Genomic DNA, 27,847 nt, shown 5'->3' on the forward strand with positions numbered 1-27,847 from the left:
TAGATACTGTAAAGAGCAGTTCACTAACAAGTCAATATGCCCGCTTCGAGTCTGATTAAAGTACACACGAACGCTAAATACAGTATGCCTTATAACCTAATTTTGAAGTGCTTAAATATAAAAACAGGCAAAATACAAGCAGCCCAGCATTTTCTTTTACATTAATGCCATTCAAATACCTCACTTTTTAGCACAGGTAAAGTTAGAACTAAAAAAAAAAAAAAAAACAGTACAAGTCATTTTATCATGCAAAATATGTGACCAGACAGACTCAGTCATAGGATAGTTGCTGTCAACCTCATAACTAATTAGAACCAAATATATTCAACCTCTTAGCCAATACATTAAGCACACATGCTTTTAGAATTCTCGCATATATTAAAGTGATTTAGGTTGTTGAAGATGTATAACGTAGACAAATACTGGTTCACTGGACCCCCTCTTATGTAGGCTCAGTTGCCGCGATTGCCTCCACCAGTTAAATAGCATGCAAAGGAGGCATCCGCTAAACCGGTATATGCCTAAGTTAGTAGGTCTTTGGAAAGTAAATCTGTTGTGTCCCAAAACAGCTGTGGCCATATTTTAAACTTAGCCTACAAAACTTACGCAGGGTGATACATATCAATGCAGTACCTGTCAGTGGGATACAGATGCTGTATTTGCCCTCTTTCATTTTGATAATACTGGCTCTGTAGCTGAACCACCTCTGCAGCCTCATGCAGACCAAAATAGAGAAGAAAAAGAAGAGGGAGAGAAAGACGCACATCACAACAGCCGTCATCCACCACCGAAAGGGTAGCGGGTGCAAAGACGGCCTACAACAAATAGAAATTCGGTGGCAGGCTAGCCCCACCGCAAGCGGCGATGGCTTACCAGTCCCAAATCAAAAGCCACAGGGAAACAGTTATCAGCTTCACCTGTCACTCTATGCTGCTGGCAGATGAAATGACATGATGACAATGATGAAATGAACATGCTTATGAGGCCCTTTAACATGATCGGTCAGTGCCCACTATCTGTGTATGGAATGATTACACCTAACTGTACCCGAGCCAGCAAACACAAGCGACGGGGTAAATAAACAGCACTGAGCTCCAAACTGCAAAGAAGAGAGGCATGTCAGCTACATCCAGTGATACCCTACCGTCCTGGACATATGAAAAAAGACCAGTGTGCTTTGGGGCAGCAAATTTATTTGCAGGCATTGTATAGTGGTACAATTACAAGGCAGCACCCGCTTCTTGTTCACTGTACCCACATTTCCCTTGTCCATGACAGTTTATACCACCAGAGACAATGCAGACAGGAGCAATTAATGGAACAACCATGTTCCACAATAATAAGGCACTATTTATTGAAAGGTAAGGATTAAATCTCTGCCCTTACCAATGCTACAACTTCGCAAAAGGCGTTATTTTTTGCCATTCATTCCTCTGCCCTTGCCCCCACCCCTAGCTTGGCATTGAAAACTTGCACTTGTAACTACGACAAACTACAGTTTGAACAAAAATACTGGATATCAAAGTCGTAGTTAAATCATAGTGGCTACAAATGTGTGTGACAATGTGTGTCCACCACACTTAACCACCTAACAGTAATCATCAACATGGTAAAATAGACATATTACACTTAACAAGGCTTTTTTAAAGCTAACAAGACAACCAACAAAAAATGTGCTCATAGACATATTACACTTAACAAAGCTTTTTTTAAAGCAAATAAGACAACAGACAGCAAAAAAGGTGCTCTTCAATATGCAGCCTTCTTAAATATGTGCATTAGGACTCCCTTCAGAGTTCACTGGTATAAGGAAGTGTATCCTATTAAAATCTAGGAGAGCTGCAGCTGGGGAATTTCATGTCTTAACCAAACAAACAGAGAGCTCAGATATTATAGATCTATCTATGGAAGGATAAATGGCACCAACTGAAATCTGCAAAACTGCATGCAGACTCGTTCACTCTGGTTCGACGACTATGCATTTGTGCCAGCGCACAAGAGTTTGTACTCACTTCCAGCCATGCTGGCCACATCTTGATTACAATGAAATGCAATGCATGCCAGTACACTGAGATTTAGGTGCATGTGAACCACTAACACCACTCCCTTTCCACGTGTAGGGTAGCCAATTCAGCATCGGACTCAGCAGCTCATGTACGGTAGCTAATTTTGTATTATGCCAGACTAAGCCATTACGGTTTAATTATGTGTGTGTGTGTGTGTGTGTGTGGGGGGGGGGGGGGGGGGGGGGGGCAAGTGTTGCACCCACCTTGTCCATTTTTTTTTTGACAAAGGCGTATAACACCCCCCCCTCCCCTTAATATTTCTGGCTATGTGACTGGCTGGAGGTATTTTAAGCTTTCATTGCTGTCCTTCGATGGCAGCAATTAAGAAATTGAGTAATTTTGAATACTAGTCTAATTTATGGCAGAAATAGATTTCAATTTTTCCAAGCATATTTATTTTTTATATAGTATGCAGATATTTTGGTTGACTGCTTTCTGGCGTAGAGCGTAATGAATTTTGCACAGAGTTGAATGTGGTCCCTTTAACGAAATAACAGATACTCTCCTTGACAGAAGGTGATGTTGAACACAGCAAAGAAAGACTTTTCAGCACATTCTTACAGCACTGACGAAAGTGACAGCAGTGATTAGGATGACAATGGTGATGCAAGCACCAAGAAATTAACCGCCAAAATGTAGAGCAGCCCACATGGATATGATTTGGTCCGTAAAGCTCGCAGATATAAACTTTCAGTGCGCAATAAACATCTCTTGTCAGACTTGACAGTTTCTTCTGAAAACGGCAATTTGTAGCAAAACTTTTTCATACTCTCTACACTGTCAATGCACGTCAAAGAACATCAACAGGCCAAGTTAATCGGGAACTCTCCACTAAGTCGGTTCTTTTCCTCTTCTCTGCGGCTCTTCCCTTATTAAATGGAGATGCGGTATCAACAGAGTGAAAGAGTTACCACACATTTCCCATCCCCATAACCTCTTCAACTATTTACTCATACGTAGAAAGAAATAAGTCTATCAATGGCAAATTTACCTGAAATCTGAAAATGTCATGTCTGCATTTCCATGATGAAATTCACAAAACCTTTTGCTCCTATGGCTACATAACCAAATGACAGGGTCTCCCTCCAGTTGCACACAACACCTTAAACAGCTGTGAATTCTGCACCATGCAAGTACAGTGCAAGCAACCATTAAAGGAACAAGAAATGCAGCACAGCTGTTTGAAACAAGTGGCCTAACTGCCTGCATGTGCTTATTAAATAACAAATTTTTAGTCGTGGCAGAAGAGAATGCAACTAAAAGGAAAAAAAGCTTGAAATGCTTTTGAGGAAGGAAATAGTATCCACACAATTTAGCAGTTTCTCAAAAGATGTCAAAATATCTTAATAAGATGCTATACTCATGCCAGTTATTACCATTCTCTATGCCTGCCTGTTTATGAACATTTAATACCTTAATTTCCAGTGAATAACAACATCATGCGCAATAAAAGACGAAGCATATAAAACGATTTAAGTAAAGACCATTTTCATACTTCACACAAATGCAGACAGTCTCAAGATGCTATAGTGTGACATGTATACTCCATCTCAGTAGTTCCCATAAGCATTACCAAAGCTGTGATGAGTGCAGAAGCGACGTTCTGGCGCCACAGGATGTAGCGCCCGTATAAAATGGCCATACGAGCATATAGAACAACATGCCTTAAAGTATGCATTCACAGAACACTATTTCGAATTGAGCCGTAACGTACGCTCGGATTACACGTGAACTATTTCCAGAGTTAAGTGTTTGCAACTCTTGCATAAAATAAAATTGTGTTGCTGACATTGTGGCACGCTTTGAAGCAGGACATTTGGTTTGGCTAATGGGGTTTAACGTCCTGAAGCAGGTCAGGCTATAAGAGATGTCATAGTGGAGAGCTCCGGAAATTTCGACCACCTGGGGTTCTTTCAGGTGCACTGAGATCGCACAGCAGTGCACGGCTGCCTTACTTTTTGCCTCCATCGAAAAGTGGCCGCCATGGCTGGGATTCAACCCGGCGACCTTGGGATCAGCACTCGAGCGCACTAACCACTGAGTCACCACAGTGAGGCGAAGCAGGACAACTCGCTTTGAAGTGAACTCGTCGGTGTTACTGGTGCAGCTTTTTGAAGTGGTTGTATCTGGCGCATTGGGCATTCGTTTGGCTTCATCTCACCTACAGCAACATAGGTGAGAGCAAAATGCCTTTCATTTTTTATTTCGGGTGCCGATTCTGCCTATCTTGGGCCTACAAAAAGAAAGTCTGTTCGTAAACAAAACTTCTTCAGTCCAACCAACCAGATAGCGCTGGGAGGCAAAATATTTCGCTCTAGCCTGGTTTGCACACACTGAACAGAAAGTGCCGATGTGACAAACAGCATAATGCCAAGCAAACGGCTGTTCTAAAACTTTTTAATGTTCTCTTTAAGGTTTGGCATTTAACAGCGTCTCTTTACTCTTTTTCGCAACCATATCTGCATATGCTGCAAGCGGACTATGTGCAGTCTCGTAGCTTATTTAGTGCTACACGTTAGTTACGGGATGGAGTAAAAAGAGCAGGTACCTTGTCATGCTCTGTTAGCACTTAAAACAACCTTAAACATGCAAAGTAAAGGCCAGCAGAACATCCACTGTCTTAATGCAATTTCCTCTGGTCAATTTAGAGCACATTTCCCTTATTTTGCAAGTGAATAAGTTTTACCAATCTGAATTGGCTTGCAGCTACACGGTTTCCAGTGTCCTCACTATAATATCCACTTTTAAAAATATCCAATTTTCACACCAGTTGAACCTTTACTTGTTTACAAACTACAACAGCACTACAAGAAGTGCCATGGATGCTGTAGTATACGTCCCCTGCCTGCACTGGGTACCAAGTGGCGCCGACGGCTGCCGGCTGCACTTGCCACACGGGTCACATCGACGCTTCCCTCTCAATATGCACGCGCTTCGATGTAAGCAGTCGTCGATTTGGTGTCTCTACTACCAGAGCTACACTCAATGGCCACATGCAAATACTAAAGCTTGTGAATGCGTGCTCCGTAATCGCTAAAACTGTACACCCGAATCCTGCGTACTCGCGCTAGGCCTACTCGTGGCAGAATAGGTTGGTAGGCGCCGACGGATATTTCTGGCCAAGGTCATTGCTGATGTGAAGGGGGAACATATAAAGTGTAGCTGCTTGTTTTCCTTTTTCTAACATGGTTAAGCTACAGCTGTTCAGGCCGTTAACTCATCAGGTATCAAGTTCTTGCTCGGCCTACGGTCTGACCAAAACAGATCGGATAACCGTCCACTGATCAGTTTAGTCAGCGTCGCAGGGCCGAAAACCTCACACTACGGCAATAGGCGGCCACTGGTTGTGCTGGCTTCGTCGCCGGTGTAATGCAACAGATTAGTGGGTCGATAAGCTAAGGAACTAACCACACAGCCCACTGACTGTGACCATGCCTTATGCTGAAGAAATCATACCTTACTCTATACTGCTTTTGTGATATTACATCTTCATCACGCACTTTGCATGAGGGACAACCACTGTGTCGATCGCCCACAAAAGAAAGAGAGACATGTACTTTGATATTGCAGCCTGCATTGCAGACGACGTTTCACGGCCTATTCTCTTGTGACGTCACATGAGTGTTTCAAAATGGCGGTCGCTCTCGGTGGGAGGAGTTTCCCCGATTCCCATTTCTATTGTGTTTTTTCAAACATGCACCGTGCGCTAGGCACTTAAACTTTGTGTGTAGAATCACAGACTTGTATATTATTCACAGAAGTATAAAACAGCAATATATCTAACGACCCTGTCATTGCCTCTTTAAAGTGGAAGGAAAAGTAAGTTTTGTGTTGCTATTCATACTCCTTGAATTTGTACAGGTCGGTTTCACTGTTCCCACCAAAATTGCGGCCAACAGGTTCACAAATTCAGCATTGTTCATCATCACTTCATTTATAAACTAGGGTCCTACTTGCATTACAATAAGTTGAGACCTCTAAAACTTTCTTAACTTGGACAGTTAGAAAGTCTGTGTGTCGCTCACCACCCTAATGCTGCATAAACACACCGCATCCGTCTCACACATCCAGTTTGTGGCCCCCAACCAACCAAACAGTTCATGACCCTCTTCTCTCACCAGAGAGCCTCAGCTTATCGCAAGCACGCATCGTTTTCACCAGCAAGGCCAGGTCCTTCTTGCATAGTACCTTGGATTTGGAAAAGATGTGGTGGTGGCGGACTTGCCTGTACTCCACATCAGGAGTGCGGACGGGAAACAGCATGTAGTACAAACACGAGTTTGAAACAAGCCGATGGAGAGCGAGCGAGTACACCTCACGTGTAAGCACACTGTCTGCAGAGTCCAGGTCATACGTGCGCCGCGTGTGCTCGTAGTGGTCGAGGTAAGCCTTTGAGACCAGGGGCACGATGGCTTTAACCTGCAAAAGTATGAGCGCCAGTGTCACCAAGTGATGCAGGTAAGCTTAATAAGGTATACAGCAGATGGTCTGACCCCTGCTGCTCAAGCTAACACTCAGAGGCCTTGCGAATGCCATTCATTCACAAAAGCTTAGCTCGGCAATTACAGCTGAGTGGCTAATGATCACGCAGGCATTTAAGGTGCACTAAAGAAAATTTTGAGGACATCTTTTAATTGCAATAACTCTACCTACGTGAAGTTTCTTTTGAAATCAAATAAAATTTCCCGGCTCCCGTCTTTTTCTGCATCAAGAACCGAGAGTAAGACGAGGGTAGGAGGAGGAGAGGAAAGTAAGAAACACACATGGCACATTTCCTGCTCTCCTGGAACGTGCATTGCCTGAAACGCGCATAGCACGTTTTAGGCAATTGCTTGGCCGCTTGCCGCTCTGATGTTGGCACAGAGAAATACACTGAGTGATCTTGTGAACGCAGCCTGCTTGCATCAGGCTTGTTGTTTTGGTAATATGTTCTCTGAACCGTTAATCTGTAGCGGTTCAATCAAAATATCATTTGCATTGTGTCCAAAGACATTAATAATAAAGATTACTTTGGGTGTCTTTGCATATTGAAGGATTTTCAGTGGTCACATAGAGCCATGAGGCTCAATCTAGTGAAAGCAGGCAGCGCATGCATAAGTTTATTTCTATGAGCTTAATTTGCAGCCATGTTGTCTGCGAGTAAGACTATATACATATACACGGAAACTCAGAAACAAAATAAATATGGAAATGCAGTTATTCAGAACTCCCTTTAGTGCACTTTTAAGGAACTTTGGTAAATTAGTCGGTTTATGACCTTACCTAAGAAAAAAAGAGTGCAAAATATGAGAGCATATGTGACAGTATGTGCACAGTGTGCGTTCTTCACATTCTGTCTTGCTAATTTTCCTCCCTGGATAATCTTGCAAGAGTACCAGACACAGTAAAATTGCTATAAACATATCAGGTAGATGGAATCGCCATTTAAATGAAATAGCAGTCTCAGGGCTAGTTGTTTTTGTATTAACAAAGTTTAAAAAGAAACTTCATTCGAACCACATACTATTCCCGAAAAAAAAAAAAAAAAGAAAAAAGCAAACATAACTAGAAAAAGAACCAGAAACTAGTTGGGCAAACTCGGTGCCACTATGATGCACACAGTTGTTTAGCGTTTTCCATTTCCTGTGAAGGCAGAATCGGCAGGGCAAAGGCTGAAGAGTAGAGGCGAATATGTTTACCAGGCCCTTCGAGGTTTTGCTTGACGAGATGGTTTGGTTTACTCGCTTTTTGGCATCCCAAAGGGACACCGGGCTGCGGAAATTTTGACCGCCTGGGGTTCTTTAACAAACACTAACATCGCACAGCACACAGGCACCCTGCTTTCCACTTCGTCAGTGGTCGAGATTGAACCGAAATACTTGTAATTAGCAGTCCAACACCCTAACTGTTGAGCTACTGTGCTAATTATTAAGACTGGGCAAGTTGGCAATGATTCATCCTAAAGCTAACCAGACGACAGAACACAAGGGATGAGCACAAGATGAGGTTGGTCTTGTGTTATCTCGATGGAATTCCATTTAAAAAGTCCACTACAGTAGAATCTCGATAAACGGAACCTCTAGGGACCGGGAAAATATGTTCCGTTTATCAGGAGTTTCGTTTAAAGAGAGAATAGGTTCAGCATTGCGCAATCCGCTTCCGCGTGAACCCTACGCGGCTGGCGCGCGCACGCGCAGTTGGCAGTCTCAGCGGATCTCAATTTGCGAAATCTAGGTAATAAGGAGAACGGTACACTATGAGAACAAACTTTATTAGAGAAAAATAAGCAGTGAATTTTTGTTCCAGTAGTACTAGTACTGAAATTTAAAAAAAAGTCAAAAGAGTGGGAATTACCACTTATTGGCTAGTGAAAAAGGATTCCTGAAGAATTCCTGAAGAATTCTTGTTAGGCTGCTTTTGGGGACGGCGTACTTCGTCGCTAGCGCCGTTTTCGTGAAGCCACCACTCTCGAAGTCGTTGATGATCTCCATCTTCCTTTCCAACGCAAGTGCATTGTGCAGTCGTTTTTGCGCTGCCATCGGACCGAACAAAAGCTCAAGGGCTCTAGGGCTTAGGCCTAACTGAACACAACCGCCGTGAACGCGAGCGAGCGATGCGGAGGGCAGTGTACGAGCAAACCGGAAACCGCCGGAGACAGAAACCGGAGTGGTGACGCGGGGAGGAGAAGGAGGGGAGCATTGATGCGTACCGCAATGGCACTGCGCTTGTCCAACTAGTTGTGGTTTCGAGTTTTTCGGTTCCGTTAACGCGGTGGTCGCAAAATTTGAGTTCCGATTAACGAGATTTTTTTTACATTGGCTTAATACAAAACCAACCAATCGCGAGGCGTTTGTTCCGTTTAAGCGGTAGCTCCGTTTAACCGATTTCCGTTTATCGAGATTCTACTGTATGTTATGAATTACTAGCTCAACCAGTCGCTGAATGCTGGTAAGCACAATCAACACTTTCCTGCTCAAGAGAAAGCTGACAGTTATTGTGTGGCGTAGTTAATATTTGTTTACATGTAACACCATTTAGCGGCATTTGCTTGGTACATAAATCTATAGTATCGAGTTTTAGAAGTGGAAATTCTTTTTCTGGTGGTATTAGTCTCAATCACCATGGTTATTCAAGAGGACGTGAAAAACAAAAATTACATAATGCATTTTTAACCACAAAGAGAATGATGCATAAAAACAGTGCTTTTTTCTGCACAGGCAACACAAATTTAAAACGTACAGTTTTTCAAAAGAGGCTTGTAAATTATTTCTGTAAATAAACACTTTTTTGTTGGGTATTTTTTTTTTTTTCGGATAGACAGTCTAGCTCGGTTATACAGTCGCCGACCGTTTTTTCGGACTTGAAGGGACCCGAAAAATGGTCCGAATAATCGAACAGTCCGAAAAATCCGTGAAGCACAAAAAATCACTTTATTCAGAGGAAATCGGCTTAAAAAAGTCGCCGATTTTACCTTGCGGCATATTTCTTTTGCTGGCGACGATTTGCGCTTGTATTTGCGCCAAAGTTGTCGTTTCGCTGTACACGCTAGACAGCAAGTTCACAGCGTTCGTAATTTGTGCAAGCGATGGCTGTGGTAGGCCGCCCGAGTCGTCGTCGGAGTCCAGAGTAGCAAGGCCTTCTCCAATTCGGGGTGGTCGCCTTTCCTGTCGTTCTTCTGGCTGCTGCTGTGGGACGCCTCAAAGGCGGAAAAAATCTTCTCCTTATTTTTCACGTAATCCGAAATAGTTTGCTTCGACAGTGCGAACTCCTTGGCCACGTCAGCTTGCGTTCGCCCACTCAGCACTAGCTTTATGATCGCTGCCTTTTTCTCAAGGGTCATGGTAGAATAGCTCCCACGCTTCTTTGACGGACCCGGCAGCACCGGCGGGGCCATGTCCACAGCCCGAGTGCGCACCACACGCAAAAATGAGGCACTTTTCGTTCAGGGCGGTGGAACCGCCGGACGCAATCACAAAACGGCCAAAGGATTGACGGCGCGCCACTCGGTTGACGCGGTCGGAGAAACTCGTGTGACAACACGGCGGACGTATGAGACAAAGCACAAAGAGATAGCTGCCCGCGTCAGCGTTGGCGACAAAAGCAGGTTGACGGCGATGACAATCCGACTGCCACCTCGAAGTGGCAGAGATTGCAGGGGCCTCTCCTGGCAAAAATGGGACACAGAAACCATGTCAAGCCAATCCAACTGCAGAGCCAATCCACCTCAATCCAAGATGGCGCTTGTTGCGCCGGCGAAAAGCCGATAAGATGGCAGATTTTGGCCTGCAGGGGACTGAAATTAGTCCGAAAAATCAAACTTTCGGACTTTTAAAGTCCGAAATATCCGTCGCGAATATGTATGCGCTTCTATGGGGTGACTGACGGTGCCTCACTGAAGTCCGAAATATCCTACAAGTCCGAATTATTGGAGTCCGAATTACCCGGGAATTGGAAATCGCTTCGCTATATGCGCTATTTCGTTGCATCTGGACTATGAAAAAATGAGCCAAATTTGAGTAAATTGTTTTATCGTCACTGGACAAAGTGATCCAGCGTTCCTTGAACAGGTTTTGAAAGTGCGGTCTTCAGGATCGCCGCCTCTACAACGTCCAACTGTGAACCGAAGTTTTACTATGAACTCCCGAGGTACATCCGTAGTATGTCAACTGCTGCGATGGCCTCTGCGGAGGTCATCCGCTTAGGGGCGCAACCAGCATCGTCATAGTCACTCTCAGAGGCGCTATCCATGACGTTCCCGGCAACTTCGTCAATTGTGAAGTCCTCCATGGCAACAAATTTGTCGTCGGCCGAAATGAAGTCCATGTGAGACAGACCTGGAGGCACAAGGCCCTACTCTTTAGCAGACTCCCATAGCTGCTCTAAGCAGACTGTCATGGCGGCACCATCAGCTGTTGCAGCGATGTCAATCGCGGCAGCTTCATCCTCGGCAGGCGCCGTGTCAGCGCTGCTACTTCGGGAGAAGCCAGCTATCTTAAAGCAGTGAGCGATAGTCAGGTGCTTCACGTCCCTCCAGGCTCCGTTTGCAAAATTAGATGGCCTTCGCTAAAGGGACCTTCATCTCGGCTACATTGTCGGCAGAGCGAGCATTGATCAGAAGGCGCTCGATCCCTCGGCGTCGGTAGTGCACCTTGAAGTTAGAGATACCCCCTGGTGCATAGGTTGCAGCTTGGCAGAAGTTGTTGGGGGCAGGAACAAAATCTTGACAGCACTCAAGTGTGCATTGACGTGATGTGCAGAGCAGTTGTCAAGCAACATTAGCACTTTGCGCTTCCTCCGGACCATCTCTTTGTCGAAGTCGGCCACTTGCCAAAAGTGTCTCTCGTCATCCATGCTTTCTTGTTGCTTATGGAAGTCACTGGCACAGAGAGCACCTTGGCGAAGCCGCGCGGTTTCTTAGCTCTGCCATGACCAACAAGTCTCGATTGTCCGAACCATCCATATTGGAGCAGATCAGAACAGTGATCCAGTTTTTGCTGGCTCTTCCTCCCACGTATTTGTCCGTCTTGGCCGCGAGAGTCTTTGATGGTAGCAGCTGGAAGAACAAACTCGTTTCGTCTGCGTTGTAAATGTCCTTGCCGGAATACGCAAGAATCCGATCGCGATGCTTGGCCATCCACTGCTGGAGCGATCCCTCGTTAACAGATGCGGCTTCCCCAACAGTGTTCTTACACATAATGTTGTGTCTCTCCTTGAATCTCTGGAGCCACCCATTTCCCGGCTGGAAGTCATCGTGACCGAGAGCGAAGCCCGAATCCTTAGCTTTCACTAGCATGATGGGTCCACTGAGCGGGATGTTCTTTGACTGGGCATCCAAGAACCACCTGTAAAGTGTGGCTTCTACATCGGCGTATCTGGCGCACCGGATCCTGTTTTGGTTCCCACTGCCAACGTTGTCGTAGAGAATGGCATCGATCTTTTTGCTGTTCTTGATTATCGTAGAGTGTATGGACTGTGCGATTTCATACTTCCATGCGATATCACTCTTCTTCACATTTCGGCACATTTAGTCCAGAATGACACGCTTCTTCTTCAATGACAACACTTTTCTCTTTCCCGTTGAGGTGCTGGGGCTTGCGAGACTCGACATTGCCGAGAAATTGAAAGGTCGAATCCGAGAAAAGGGATAACTGAGTAGGTCCGTTGTCTAAAAATTGCCCAGGCGAAGTCGGGGGTTACGAGATATCAAAAGTAAGAACAAGGTAGCAAGACGTAATGACGTCAGCAAAAGAAGCGCATACAAAGATCCACGAAAGTGGAGGAAACGCTCTCGCTTCTTTCTTCCTTTCTCACTCCTACAAAGCTTTCTCCTTGACTCTCTCTCTCCCGGGACCAGAACCGAGAGGAGAGAAGAACCGCGATTCGCCAAGTGACATCACTAAGAAATGCCTTTTATTTTCTTCCTTTTTTACTTCCCGTGCAACCGGCTTAAAGGCAAGATGGGACGCTGCATCAGACAAGTCAAGCGATGCAGTGAAGCAATCTTTCGTTTCGCGGGAGAGCAGACGACGCTGCGAATGCGGCCGTCAGCCAAATTTTGTCCTTATTTTTGCACAAAAATTTGCCTGAAGGCGTAAAAATCTCCCGATTGATGCATTATTTTTCATTTGGCACAAAATCACTTCGCTATGTCCACTGAAGTGCGCTTGTTTACTTTGTTAAAACTAGACCCAAATTGTATTAAAATGCAAAAATGGGAATGGGAAATTGAACTTCCTTCGTTATAACCGCTATTTCGCTATAAGTGGCTTCGCTAAAACCGGGCTAGACATATATATATATTTTTTTGTAGTAGCAGTATGGCTGCACTTAGGTGGATGTCAGTGAGTAATTACTCCCTTATTACGAATAAGACACTTTTTTAGACACTTCAAGAAAAGAAAAAAAGTGAGCCCTAATGAATCTGTGCCAGCCGGCAAAGCTATGTTGAAGTCAATATATTTCTTGGGATCAAGTAGCAGAAAGCATGACCACTTGTGCAACTCAAGCCAAGTGATTCCTCTCTGAAGATATCTACACCCTGTAGATAAGAAGTTGCAGATAAACGCTCCCGATTTCTGCCGCGGCGACACAAAAACCTGTTTTGAGCTGTTGCGGCGGCTCCAGCGACGCAGTTCCAACAAGTTGGAAATTTTTCGCTCTGCCACTGCCGCTCGTCGCTGAGTTCGCTCAATCGCTTGCATGTGAACCGGCCTTTTTCTTTTTTTCATATTTGCGAGGACAAAAGTGGAGGGTGGGTTCATTGTGTGAGTGGGTTGATTACGTGACAAATACGCTATCATTTTTCGCAATCGCAAATGGTGTATCAAGCCGATTACTGTATATCGAATTATCAATATATCGAACTATTTCGCGATATATCCGGGTTTGACTGTATAAGACTCCTAGCACGGGGTGGCGCTAAACGCGAGAGCGCGTATGCCCTGAGAAGCAGCCGCAAAATCTAGTAGAAATAAATACTTTGTTGATCTTTTTTCACTAACATTATATGTGGATGAAATTTTTGCTTTTCCATTTTCACTAACCTGAAATTACACCTCGTATTATACGCCGGTCCGTATTATATGCAAGTTTTTACGGTGCTCTTTAGCCATTTCGCTTTGCACTTTGGCTTGATTATTCATTTGAGATGCTCCAGAAGTGGAAAACTGGTATAGTTGTGCGGATAAATTACAAAGGCTGCCAATATGGCAGGTTGTCAAGAGCGGAAGTACTGCGCTAACCAACCTTTTGAATCAAGTCTTCAATAAGGGTGGGGTCCGTGTGAATGGCAGGCAATATTTCTGCTTGGATCAGAACGTGGCATTCGTGCTCAGTTTCCAGGATCCCAGCCAGTTCGTTAGCCAAATCAATGTCCTCTTCAACATGGCTCACCAGAACAGTCAACTTGTCGAGTTTTGCCTGGAATGAAGTTTGGGAAACTGTCACACCCTTGACTTGATGTAGAAGTAAAAATAAACAGGCAACAAAGAAGCTAGAAACTCGAAAGCAGAGGTACAAGGGAAAAAGGTGGACAACACGCATCAATAAAGCATTGTCACATGAAAAATCGTTCATCCAAAGCCACGTGCCCCTGCTACCAGAAAAAGAATCTGGTCTGCAATGCTCGGATGCAATGTTGCTTCTAGAACTTAGAAGTAGGTTTGATAAATACCCCCTTAGGTTTTCTAATTGAAAGTAATTGCTTACAGGCTCCACAGAAACTCCAGGGCATCATACAGTTGTAGCATCAGGCCAATAATGTGAACTTGAATTAAAAGAAAACAAGCGTATGGTACAAACCAGCCTACTTACAATAAATTCTCAGCTATAGCGAAGAGGATGGCAAAGCCATCAATAACACCCTCAAGGGCAATGATTTATCTCACAAGACAAGAATTTTTTTGAAGTCTCATTTGTTCTGCAGCAGTTAATCCCCATATAAATTGTAAAATTGCATAAATTAAGCAAAACACAAACCAAGAGGAATACTGAAGCAGTAGACGGTGCATAAAATTAAGAACATATGAGATTCTGGTAATGTGCACTCACACCGCACAGAACATGGGCGTTACTGCATTTCGCTGCCTTCGAAATATGACTGCCGCGGCCGGCGGTATTAAACCTGCAACCTCAGGATTAGCAGCTAAACCTCAAAACCACTGAATCACTGCAGCGGGTAATTAGCGCAAAGGTGCCCTTTACCGACTTGGGACAGTACAGCCCTTCTCTTATACACCCACTTTATATAGCATTTCTCATTCTGTTGAAGCTCCTCACAGTGCATGCACATCCCAAGACATGCCAGGACATGACTCTTCCTTACTCCAGCCACACAGGTGTGGGAAAGCCACATCTTTTACTTAGTAAAAATGGTGCAACAAAATAGATCACTTAAGGCAGGCGCATTGCTCGCAGTTCTAACTGAGACATCATTAGGGTGTCCTTAATTGAAAAGCTTTTTGATTAAGCTCGTTTCAAAGCATATAGCTAAAGACTAAGGTGACAAAGTATGCTACTGCTCTGTGCTTCTGAAATTACTATTTCAGGGAAAAATTGAATTACATCTAAAGGGAGAGCAATTCCAGGCCCACTGCGCTCTAGACACAACAGCAGCAGTAGTGTGTCTAGAAACTTGTAGGGGGTGTCGTAAAGGTTCGACAGAATCCCACCAACAGTTTTTGAGGTGCCCTGGTCAGCCCGCACAGTAAACTGACCTGACAGAACAGTGTCTTGTGTTATCGCAAAGACACAAAGACGTTTTCTCATTTCAAGGGTTCCAAATAAAATCTTGTTGTGGCACCACAGGGACGAGGACAGATACGGAGAAAGACAGACCAAGTGCTCAAATAAAAGCAGGAGAAAATGAGCATCATGTTGGCTCAGACTGCATACGTGGTTACCGAGATGCAAGCCTCAAAAGTAACTAGCCTGGTGCTGAGCTGTTGCTGATGATGACCTTTATAATATGACATTGGGGACTAAGAAGATTTGCATAAAGATTTCGCAGCCTCAAAGCCAGTACAACACAAGATCCAACTTCATCCACATCTTGAATGAATAGTGCTCCTTTAACCCTCAGAAGCCCCAAAAACAATGCATTCAAGTTCACCTTTGGCAGTATCCTGTCGAGCAGTGACACACAGTCAGCATTTTCGATCGAGCCCCGTCTGCTGCTGCTGGGAGACAAGTCAGCATCCTCCTGGTGTGAAAAACCTGTCCGAAAAAAAAAAAAAAAAAAAAGAGTGACAAGTTAGTGACCAGTTAGACAGGGAGGACATGTTGAATGTTTCAATGTCCATGGAGGGGGTCAACTAAATTTAAAAACAGTGTGCAATGAGTTCTCTTGCACGGACCTTGCAGCAGCGGACATTGCTGGCTTTAAAAATCCATTGCCGTAGCTTTGCTCAAAGCACGTTTCAGACTGACTGATGGTCTTTCACCAGCAGCAGATGTTGGAGGGCCGTGTCGCACACTGATGAGCGGAATTTAGTTCTAGTTTCAGCTTCAAATCACATTTGCAGCCGTCAGACACACAGACGTCAAATACACCTGCTGTGCCAAATGCAAAATGTTAAACTTTTCCCGCAGTCACGAAGGTACACTATTGTGTGCTTCATGACTGCGGTATAAGATCGCAAGAACATCTATAAATATCCCTTCTTGAGCTTTGACATTTTCATTTGACAAGCAACTGGGAATGCATTTTGCTCATTAGTGCATTTTACTTACTCCCGTGCAAGCTAACATAGATAGGCAATCAGGAATCCTCGCTGCCCTCCTTTACCATCGCAGTTGTGCTAGCAGTTAGATAGTTACAATATGTTACCAATAACAGACTTGTTGGAGCGGGCAAATATTTGAAATTTCGAATATGAATTGAATATGTTATTTCATTCGTCATACTCGAAAATTACCGAACATACCAAAAATTTTCGAATTCACCACGGTTTTACCATGGTTTCACCACACTGTGTGCCTCACTGCAATGCTTGAACATGTGGTCTATGCAGTGAAGCATCCTCAAAATGTGACGGGCTCGTTTAGTGATGAGGGCCCTTTCCGACAGTGCACGTGAAGCGAAACACTCGACAAAACCAGAAAAAAAAAACAAAAAAAACAATAAACAACAACAACAACAACAACAAAAAAAAAACCGCCGCCCACAGTTTGATTTTATATCAAATATAGATAACTATTGCGCAGGTGCTTATCAGATAAAATTACTGTAATGCAAATGGTTTTCGACAGTTTCTTCAGGCCCATTCTAGTTGTTGGTTAATTCGGACATTTTTTTTCTGGTTCCTTGATGGCTGAATGAACTAGAGCAGGTATTCTCGAACTGGGTACTGCGGAACTCAGGGGTTCTACGAGTTGCTTCTGTGAGTTCCGCGAGCTGGCCCCATCCCCTCACCCCCATTCTTCTATCCCATTTCTTGCTATACGTGCTGGGCAGGCCCAGTGCCTAGTTGATATAAAATAGTTGAAACCTATACAGTCAAACCTCGATGTACCGAACACGGATATATCGAATTATTGCGTATATCGAACCCTTCCTGTATCACGTGAAAAATCGCATGCATTTAAAATTTTTTTTTATTTCGAGCAGGGCCGGATGTAAAATGGATATATGGAACTCCGCCACCCCAGACCACGTGCACTCTGTTGACAGGAGGCGAGCTTTCCTGCAACACCTTCGAAGATAGCGGCGGCGCGGCTGCGCACGATAGCTGCACACATCAATCGCGCCAAGGGCACCATTTCAACATAGCAGCGTACGCACGCGGCGTCTTCGACACGTTGCATTTGCCACACAGACTCCATGGCGCCGCCGCTTGCGCTACGCCAGTCTGTTATCGTGTGTTCATGCGTGGTTGGTGTGATCGCTTAGGCCTGTTGTGCCGTGGTTGGTGTTTTGTTGTGATGGCTGCAAACACAAAGAAGCAGACGTCCCTGACATTTGCTGCGAAACTGGAAGTTATCTAGCGCTTTGAGAATGGTGAAAAGAAGTCAAGCCTAGCCGAAGCTTTCGACATACCAAGGAGCATTTTAAGCACTCTACTGAACAATTAGAGTGACATAAAGGCCAAGGCAGAACAAAACCAACCCTCAGGCGCGCGGCGGGTGCGCAAAGCTGTCTTTGAAGACGTTGAGAAGGTGTGCACAAATGGTTCATCGACGCAAGGGCCCAGAATATTCCTTTATCAGGACCGATGCCCCAACAGAAAGCCAAGGACTTTTTGTTCATTCTCGGCACTGAAAACTTCAATGCTAGCAGTGGTCAGCTACAGCGTTTTAAGGCCCGCTTTAACATTGTCGGAAAGGCAGTCTCGGGGGGAAAGTGAGGATACCAATGAAGGCGAGGTCAAGAAGTGGCTTGAACAGGAGTACCCTCAGGTTCTCGCTAAGTGTAAGCCGAATCAGATATTTAATGCTGACGAAACAGGCCTGTTCTAGCAAATGCTTCCGCAACACCCGCGGAGACAAGTGCCATGGCAGCAAGCGAGGCAAGGCTCGTATCACAGTTCTGTTGGCTGCCAATATGGACGGAAGCACGAAGCTGTGGCCACTTGTCATAGACAAATTCCAAACTCCGAGGTGCATGCGCAACTGCCCCATTGTTCTGGTGACATATGCCTGGAACAAGAAATCATAGATGACTCTGGATATATTGCAAAAATGGTTGAAGGCATGGGGTTCTGAGCTGGTGTGTAAAGGCCGGAAGGTTTGCCTCATCATTGACAATTGCACGGCACACCACACCGATGTCCAGCTGAGTAATATCAAAATTAAGTTTTTGCCGCCGAACACCACATCGAAGCTGCAGCCATTGGACCAAGGCATTATACGTGCTTTCAAGGCCATTTATAAGCGTCAGCTGATCGACATTTTGCTTCTTAATCTGCGGATGGGCCAAGAGCTAAAGATAGACCTTTTGGGTGCCATTCAAATGCTGAAAACCTTTTGGGATAGCGTGAAGCAGTCGACAATAGTTCACTGCTTTCGGCATGTGGGTTTCGTGAGCTGAATAGAAGAAGATTCCAAGCAAGCAACCGAAGAATCAGCGTTGGACGGCACAGAGGAAGAATGCCAGCTAGAAGAAACCTGGAGCCAATTGGAGCACTTTGTCGGGGCTCAGCGACAGAGCATGTGCATTAACAATTTCGTTGGCGATGACGACAGCACCGCAACAGTGGCAGAGTTGACAGACACGGAGATTGCAGCGGAAGTTACGGCTGAGTGGCCAAACGAAGACGCAGCTGAGGTTGAACCCGCAAGCGCTGATGTTGCCCCGTTCCTGACTGCAACTGAGGCCGTAGCTGCTTTGGCCCTTGTATGCCGCTACTGCGGCACTCTAGAAAACACCGGACTATAGCTTATGAATCATTTAGACTATGTTGAGGACGCCATGGTGAAAGATGCATTTGCCAATATGAAGAAGCTTCACTGCTACAGTACTTTCAGCTAAATCAACAACTACTTTGAACCTTCAAGTGAGTATCTATTGCACCATGATTGGTTCACTGATTAATTTCAACTAGTTTTTGACGCGTTTTCGACATGATTTTATATATAGAATTCTGGCTATATCGAACTATTTTGCGATTGCCACGCTGTTCGATATATCGAGCTTCAACTGTACTAGAGCATTGCCTTTTCTTATTCCAGCTCATTCCTCAGTTTCATACCATCTGCGTAGGCATCGTCAGCAGGAGGTGGGGCTCATGCCGAAGTAACATGGTCTTATTATGGCAACGAGAAAAAAGGAGGGGAGTCCTTGGTCCAAATTGATAGCTGTAGGGTTTCCTTGAGAGAGGAAAAAAACAACAACTTAGAACCCTTGAACTAGTTTACTCTATTCTATGACAGTTCCGTCCAGTTTCATGCAGGTCCTTTCTGTACAAAACCTGGTATATGGAACCCTGTAATATATACTGGAGTTTTTATATATACTTCTGTGCAATTCTAATTTAATTTTATGTGCAAATACCTTGTGGATTCTGAGATAAACAAGATGACCAATGTTACTATATTTTATAGCTTTCCATTCTCTCTTTTACTGATCGGATATTCGATTCAATATTTGAAAACATTTTTTTCCCCATATGCATATTTGATTAAAGGTAGTTGCACACCCCTACAACCTTTTTAAAAAAAATGTTTTACTGTTCTTCGTAGTATGCAGCTTCGATGATTTACTTATAGTTGCCTAGCTGGTATCCGACTACAAAACATGCCACCCTGAATTCAAACAAGTAGCTCTACATTCACCTCTGAACTTGCTACTTCTGCTGAAGGTTGATAATCTCAATTTGCACATCGATGCAGTTGCTCAGCGCCACTTTTCTGTAGTGGCCTCTAATGTGCACAGGCACTGTGCTGGTACCAATCACTAGTGCCAGTCAGCTGATGCTTCTCCACTGTTGCCGAACAAAGCAAACTAAACAAATTCTCTTTTGCAAGAAGTGCCTGTGAAACATGCAACACGCACTACGCATGAGTTCAGTAAGAACATGACCAGTGAAGAGTGGTGGAAGGCAATGGCAAATGGTGACGGCAAAAAAGTGCGCTGCCATTTCAAGGCAGTCGCACGGCTCGTTGCAACGGTTGCTGCACTGCCAGCCCCATTAATACATCAGCTGTGCAGCTCAAGTGGTTCATATGCTGATACATTCAAATTACTAATAAAATCCATCTGAATCTGACAAGCAGCAGCACTTCTACCATACTATGACTTCAAGCAGTGTTTAATGAGGCTCTACCCCAGCTTGTAATGCAGCGGAACTCACTTGGAGGCGCAATAGAACCCTTGGATCCAGGAGAGAATGCTTCGGGAATACAGCCTTGCTTTCTTGCTTCTGGTGGACGAGGCAGCGCAGCCTGGCGAGGAGCAGACTTGACAAGAATGTCGCCTTTCAAGCTGGCATCACTGAGGCAGACTCCTGAATCCAGGGTGCATACTCCCGAATCAATGGATGAAAGAGTAGTGGCTGCATCTTCAATCTTCTGGTGAAGCCTTCTTTCGAAACAGCATGTGCCATAAGGAGGTTCTTTGAGAAACGCTAGAAAGGGAGGAAGAGGCAAAGTGAGTCTAGTACACTTTGGCAGCCAGACCGTGGCACATAGTCTTGTGATCTCGTTCAGATTAAAGGAAGCCTCGATAGCCAAACCCCTTTAACTGAAGTGCGGGTAAACGCTCCCATTGGTGAAACTAGGACACCACAATTATACTATGCTGAATACACCCTAAATTTTTGAAGCACTAAATTAGCGCAGTTTATACGTATGGCCCATAAATAAAACACACACACATGCACGCACGCACGCGCACACACACACACACACACACACACACACACACACACACACACACACACACACACACACACACACACACACACACACACACACACACAAAAATACCTGCAAAAACTTCATGCTTTCCGACTTGGTAAATTTAGACATCCAAGAGCCCTGTTTCCATCAGAATTAATTGAAATCATACATGGCAAAATTACTTGTAAACGGGAATTGAATTACATTCCTAACAGTTTTCATGAAAATCGTGCAATTATAATTAAACGATGTTACAAGTTATTGCTCCCAAAAACTAATGACATAACAATAGAGTTACTTTCAAAAAGCAATGAAATTACTTAATTACATTTTTGTTTTCATACACAGTAAAGCAAAAGTAAACAGAGTAAGAAAGACAATAGCTTCTCTCCAGATTCTTTCACTTCACTGCCAAACTTCCCTCCTGGTCAACCATCTCCTTCCTCGTAGTTTCTACTGCATGTGCACCATTGCAAATATTAGCCAACAGCAACACTCCTCTTTTCAATTGCGCTGAAGACGCAAACGAGTGGCAAACCCAGTGTCTTGCTGCCCGGAGCTGCCTATACTGCTTGAAGCCTTCGAAACATCAAGGCAGGTTACTTATTTCCTTGTTAGTCCCAAACATTGGCCTCGGTAATGCTCACACTAGGGAAATTTCTGCCTATTCCCTGTCGCTGCGTGGTAACGAGTGTAACCAGGCACCACAATGAGAATTAGTGGGTGCCAATGCATGCTCTTGACTAGTTTTAAACTGTCCTGCACCATCTGACCCTTCGGTAGCACCTTACATCTTTGCTGCTTTGGAAGTGGTCGTGACTCATTAACTTCTATCTACCCAGAGTGCTCTCACTACATTTCAGCACGCCACAGACAGTTCTGTGGGGTCAGACATTGACATTTTTTTTTATGTCTTCTTGCAACCGTACTTTCTGCCACTAGACTTCAGCTCACAATAAAAAATGTCACTTTGCCTCCACGTTTATTGCTTGTAAGTAAAGAGTAGATTCGGCCTGACCCCTATCAAATTGCTGCAGCTCTGCAGTTTTCATGTCCATCCCATGCTAAAGAGCTTCCAAGTTTGTAGGATTAAAACTCTACTTCCGCTGGTTCATCCACAACGTCACTTCTGCCAAGGCTTCTCATCAATGGACTGCATTTTTTCTGGCCCGCAGACTGCAAGGCAGCATATGCAGAATTTGCAGAACATGTCCTGACTTCCAGTCTAGTATTGTGCCATTGTGGCGAGCCCAATTCAACAATTTTGGACACTGGCACTGTCCTTTTGCAGCGTCAAGCTTCATCCACTGAAAAGTGTTGCCAACTGGGGTGCGCGAATATTCAAATTTTAAGCACCAATCGGATATGTTTGTTATTGTAGCGAAAGCTACACTGCGCTAGGTTTTCAAGTCGTTGGCATGGCACCGTGGAAGATGAAGAAGAAGAAAAGGAAAAAAAAAGAAGGAAAAGAAGAAGTAGAAGACAGATAACTCGGTAGTTGGTAGAGGCGAACGACAACAGCGAGTTGCTAGGACAGACGGTTCGCTCGAATGTTGTGAAGGTGGCACATTAAATCCAGGTGTCCGCAGAAAAATTCGCTGCAACACTCACAGCTTTCGCTCTATCACTAGGTTCAAGCCATGCTTAAACACCCACAATTTTTGTTAGATTCATATCTGTATTAGAACACCGATATTCGAAAATAATGGAATACAACAAAAATGTTCGAATTTCCTGTAGTTTCACCGCACTGCAAGCTTGAATGCTGTGCTTAACCATGTCGACTTGCAGTGCCAGGAAGGCCCTCTTCACAAAAGGGAAGGTCCCTCTCCAAAATGCGACCGGGCTGTTTTGCGAAGAGGGTCTTCCCAACAGTGTGCGCAAAGGGAAGCACTTGACAGAACTGGGAAAAAATGTCATTCAAACCTCGGTTTCATCTCAAATGCGGGTGTTCATCCCATAAAATTACTGTGATGCAAATGATTTTCAGCAGTTTTTCAGGCCTATTCGATTTACGTTTTTTCTCGTCCCTTGAAGGCTGAATTAACGAAAGTTTACTGTATTCAGCAGTGATACGACAGCTCCACCCAGTTTCATGCAGGTCCTTCCTGTACAAAAAGACTAGTTTACAGGATTCTTATATGGGATTCTTCAGTACAGTGTACACCTCTGCGCAATACTAGTTCAATTTTATTTGAAAATAAATGCAAAGTTTGGAATAAACAAGAACAACAATGTTTGTTATTTTTCAATTTTCTTTTCTTTTTTTTCACTGAACAGACACACACCCCTATTGCCAACGCAAGTTGTATTCCGACACTAGTGGGTGTGCTAGTAGCAGCGACAGGCTTCATCCCACTGGAAAGGTTGTTGCCTAAGCAACTCATGCCCTGGCGCCAGTTGACGTTTTTGCTTTGGACACCTGTGCGCACAACAGGATTATGTGAAGCATATCAGTCATATTCTTTACCTTTAACTTGTGGCAAGATTCTGTTGAGTACATCCAAGCGCCCCAACTCTTTAAGGATGTCAGCCAGATGGCCAAGGCTGCAGGGCTTTGAGCAGGCCTTCAGGGATGGGTAAAAATGCTGCAATGCAACCTGAAGGGGCATCAGCTTGTCCCACTCAGCACGCTGTTCTATACCCTGGTGGAAGAAACAATATATGAGTCACAGCTATCATACCATGAGCAATAGAAAGTCAGGAGATAATAATACATATGGTGTAGTTTTCCAGAGGTCTACAAGAATGGAGTACTTTTAACATTGCAGAGCCCACAAGCATCTGTTATATTTAACCTCCACTGGCAGCCATATTTTGGCAGAAATGAAATGCAATAGATGCCTGTGTGTTACGTGATGTCAATGCACGTTACAAAGCCTTTTATGCAGCCACTGAGATACTATGTTTTGCTGAGATACCCTTCGTGAACTAGCTGCAAGGCCATCAGTAAAAGAATTTTACATGTTGAGAAGAGTTGCATGAGTTCAATGAACTAGACTGCAGATGCCAATGAAGTGGCTAACAAAAACATGGTGGCTAACATGTTTGAAACTAGCAGCATGGTTTCCAATCCCCTTATTGCCGCATGCTATGCCCTGCACGGCAGAAAAAATGCGTGGTGCACAATCATTGTACTCGTGACATCCCAAGCAAGCCATCTTGTGATAGAGACGAAGTGTGGTTGCACGTGCGCACGTGAAGGAGAGAACGAGGAAGTGAAAAGATACAGAATGGTTGAAGAGCTATCGATTGCTACGTTGCTGTCTTGTCTAGTATACACATTTTGGCAATGAAGACATTCGCTTAAACCAGGACCGCGATGTGGACTCCTGACCACCCATCATGAGCTTTTCGGGTCTTCAGCCGTTCTGTGCTGCGGTCGGCTCGCCTGTTGTGTTATAACTACACTGTTGAATATCGCAAAAGCAATGAAAATGTCGTTGCCGACACACTATCTCGCCTACCTTTACCGATACAATCATGCAGTGTGTCATGAGAGCTCGACGTTGCTTGCTGATGATAATTTCGTCTGCCTGCTATCCTTAACCATCACTGTACAAGAACTACAAGAGGCAACTATCAGCAACTTGACTACTGCACAAGCCATGCAATATACTTCTTCAACATGGTCTGACAAAAAATCCCTGCCAAAAAAATCTCAAGTCATACTATCTTCTACATCCAGAGTTGTCCATCCTACAGCATATCCCGTACCGAGATGACAGAGTCATCGTGCGTGAGAGTTTGCGACAACGCCTCATGGACATGGCTCATGAGTCGCACCCCGGAATCAGTCGTAAGAAAAGCCGGTTGCGAGAGCTTTACTGGTAGCTGCAAATGGACAAGCAAGCTGAGCAGTTAGTACGAAAATGCGCCGTCTGTAAGTCATGTAAAAAGTCGGCTCGTATGGTTGCAGCTCCTCTGCAGTCTGTTGCCTTCCCAGACAGGCCTTAGGATAAACTTGCAGTTGACATCGTGGGACCTTTCAACCAAGCTCCCAGTGGCTGTCACTTTGCCATAACACTCACTGACAACTACAGTAAGTGGCCGGAGCTTTTTTTCACAAGTACCATCACAACGGCAACAGTTCATGAGTTTCTTTCAGGTATCTTAACTTGCAAGGGTCGGCTTCAAGAGATTGTGTCGGATCATGGACCACAATTCTTATCCTCGAATCTAGAAACTTTTCTTCACGAATGGGGAATATGCCACTGCTACTCCTTGGTTTATCACCTTCAAGCCAATGGACTTGTAGAACCATTTAATGGGGTTCTCAGGGCATATGTTCCACTGGCTCTGTGCGAGCGATGTGGCCTACGTACAGCTATTATTGACTACTTCGGTATTTACTACTGTACGCCACATGCCACAACAGGAATCGCCCCGGCCATCCTGCTTCACGGCCGGATGCCTCGCAAAAGATTTAACGTCCTGGGCCTGCCGGATCAGTACTTCTCGACAGCTCCTACAAGAGGCTTTTACGTCAGTGGCTAGAGCAAAAGCAAGCCAAGCATAAGCTTTATGCAGACTGGCGGAGTGGAGCCAAGCACCGTGATGCTTTCAGATTGGCGACCACGTGCGAGGTTGCAAGTCGACTGTATGAGGGAAAGCTGGCTGCTCGGTTTTTGGAGCATCGAAGAATTGTGGAGCGACGTGGACCAGCCTCATACCTACTGGATGATGGACATAAGTGGAAATCGTCCAAATTTTCGGCTGTTAGCCAAGCAGTCGTTCAGCACCAACCTCCGTTCTCTTTTTCGGCAGCTCTCTCCACTGGCATTTTGACATCCCCTGACTGCACCCGAGTGTCGGCCAGTTCATGTAGCGGAAACGTGAGTCAGAACCCAACCTCGCATAACCCCAATACCGCTGATGTTAGCCTGGACTTTCCCTCGTGTCTGGCTTTGCCCAACACAGAACCGACAGACTCTCTTCAACCCATGTGTGATGCAAGAGCAGCAACTTCTACTCCTCTTCCTGCGCCCCGCAGAAGCACACATGACAAGAAACTTCTTGCAAAGTTTAAAGACAATGTGATGAATTAGAAGATCTTTAATAAACATTTGCAGCATTATCATTTTTTTTTTAAGTGCGGCAGAAATGTGATAAAGACGAAGTGTGGTTGCATGTTTGCATGCAACCATAAGTTATTTGGTCAACAACAACAACAGCTGTTGATTGCTGCATTGCTGTCTTGTCTATGATACAACACATCTGTAGTTTTGATGAACATAACTGAAGGCAACAGAACTGAGGTATTGTGTTTTTCCAAACATGAGCCTCTTTGATGCCATTATAATTTTCATTTCCTTATTCTTACATAACATGTTTATGTGTGTACCTAGCCCTTGTGTAATACCCCCGAAGTGGGGGTCGTTAAAGTAATAAAGTGATGTAATGTGATTTTTTTTTTTGTCTAACAGCAGCACAGTAACAATGAGAACAGTGAAAACACTATCACGCCAGCTAAAAGAGATATCAAAATAAAACATTTCGGGGTGGTTAAAGAGAGCATTCACCTCAAGCTCAGCATCGGGGACGCCGAGGGAACAAGCAAACGCCTTCCATGAGGTGCCAGGGAAGCACGATGCCACAATGGTGCTCAGAGACGCAGATACTTTCCCATAATCGATTTCATACAGCTGGTGCCTGTTGGCTTCGTAGAAGTGCAGCAGCTGATTGTTCCCGAACTGCCATTCTCGAAAGGTCTCCGTTTCCGGGTCACCTGAATGATTAAAATTATAATGAGATTATGTAATCACATGACGTGCACCGAAACTGCCAATACTCACAGTTAATGAATTTCCTGTTAAAAAAAGAAAAGCAAAACCGCGCCCGACAGGAATATGGTTTGCTTCTGAAGTTTCACTTAGCAGTTGGTAACAATCCGACAGAGTGTGATATGCAGTCTAAACGAAAAGTTTCTTGTATATGCCACGACTGTATATTACGCTAACCATTTTTAACGCAGCCAAAAGTGCCGTTGGGAGAAGACGGTGCCGAAAGTAGAAAGCCGCTTAACGGCGCCATATTGCGCGAATTACCCAGTGCCTCTGCTAGCAGTAGTAATAACACTTTATACTGTACTTATTGTGGGTGACCCACACATGCACGGGTAGCAAAAGGAGGCCCATACCAGAATGGCTAGCCGACCCAGACCAGAGAGTCTCGACAGTATGTACTGCGACGACAAGACAAGCAAGCTCAGTGATCGATGCTAACAAATCGATTATCTGCCATTTCTTGATACACGGCTGCCCTGTACGCGTCATGCGAACGCGCAATATCAAGCACGCAGACACACACAACACGCAGCAAGTGGCCCAGCTGCCAATAACACCAAAGAGCATGCGATGGCGAAACTTTTTAACGACTTCGAACCAGTTTTAATGTTAACGCTCATATTACATAACCACAAAAGTTTTGCTTTGACTCACAGAGCTTGGGTGGTCGTCGTAGTGGAGTTTTACCTTCAGCAAAAGCCTTGTTTTTCCCGAGTATCACATCCGCTCCTAGAGTTGCCATGTTGAGGCCTCAGACCGTTGCAAGTTTCGCTACAAGTTAGTGTGTCCCAAATGAACGAAACTGAATTCTTGTATTGCAGTAGACTGACTGTCCCTTCAGTGCTTAATCCATAAGTTACAACAACATTATAAGCATGATTATGATAAGCTACATAAGAGCAAATTATGAACCACCTAACACACTTGTCCAGCGACCAGCGGGTCGGCGGCTCGCGAGTCGCAAAATCCTCTTGTCACGTGACAGATGACGTTTTTGTGCTTTGTGGTGTAGCCAACCATTCCTATCGGGCAGGAATATCGAATACCTAGAATTTAGAAAGCGTTGTTACAGTTGTTGAGTTTACTGTATCGTCGTCCATCACCGTCTGGACAGCATCCGTCGGGCTTGTGGGACTCACAAATTGCTTTCATACCCACATTTTTGTTTTTACGCCTTGCTAC

The 27,847-nt window shown here is 44.6% G+C and overlaps 1 protein-coding gene and 1 pseudogene across 2 annotated transcripts; one reads left to right on the forward strand and one right to left on the reverse strand.

Moving 5' to 3' along the window:
* Nucleotides 1-1,173: 1,173 nt before the first annotated feature.
* Nucleotides 1,174-27,624, reverse strand: LOC146191401 (uncharacterized). 2 transcript variants are annotated; one of them, XM_084601954.1, is made up of 7 exons: nt 27,353-27,624; nt 26,402-26,607; nt 23,350-23,524; nt 20,333-20,605; nt 15,655-15,758; nt 13,791-13,964; nt 1,174-6,485 (listed from the first exon to the last, which is right to left on the reverse strand). In XM_084601954.1, the coding sequence occupies exons 1-7, from the start codon at nt 27,405-27,407 to the stop codon at nt 6,165-6,167; spliced, it is 1,308 nt and encodes a 435-aa protein (XP_084458080.1). In that variant the 5' UTR covers nt 27,408-27,624; the 3' UTR covers nt 1,174-6,164. The 2 variants fall into 2 exon arrangements, with proteins under 2 accessions (XP_084458080.1, XP_084458079.1); XM_084601953.1 differs by having other exon boundaries at nt 27,320-27,623.
* Nucleotides 17,466-19,028, forward strand: LOC146191402 (uncharacterized; annotated as a pseudogene).
* Nucleotides 27,625-27,847: the final 223 nt, after the last annotated feature.

This window comes from Amblyomma maculatum, chromosome 4 (genome assembly GCF_055883805.1).
Source record: "Amblyomma maculatum isolate TAMU_Amacu chromosome 4, ASM5588380v1, whole genome shotgun sequence".
NCBI classification, from domain to species: Eukaryota; Metazoa; Arthropoda; class Arachnida; order Ixodida; family Ixodidae; genus Amblyomma; species Amblyomma maculatum.

Bases quoted from the DNA above. Each gene is read 5' to 3' on its own strand.
- LOC146191401 (XM_084601953.1), bottom strand. From the start codon at position 27,407: ATGGCAACTCTAGGAGCGGATGTGATACTCGGGAAAAACAAGGCTTTT. The intron at 26,608-27,319 runs GTGAGTCAAAGC...TTAATCATTCAG, and splicing joins ACGACGACCACCCAAGCTCT to GTGACCCGGAAACGGAGACC. The intron at 15,759-20,332 runs GTGAGTTCCGCT...TTTTTCGGACAG, and splicing joins GGGTTCTATTGCGCCTCCAA to GTTTTTCACACCAGGAGGAT.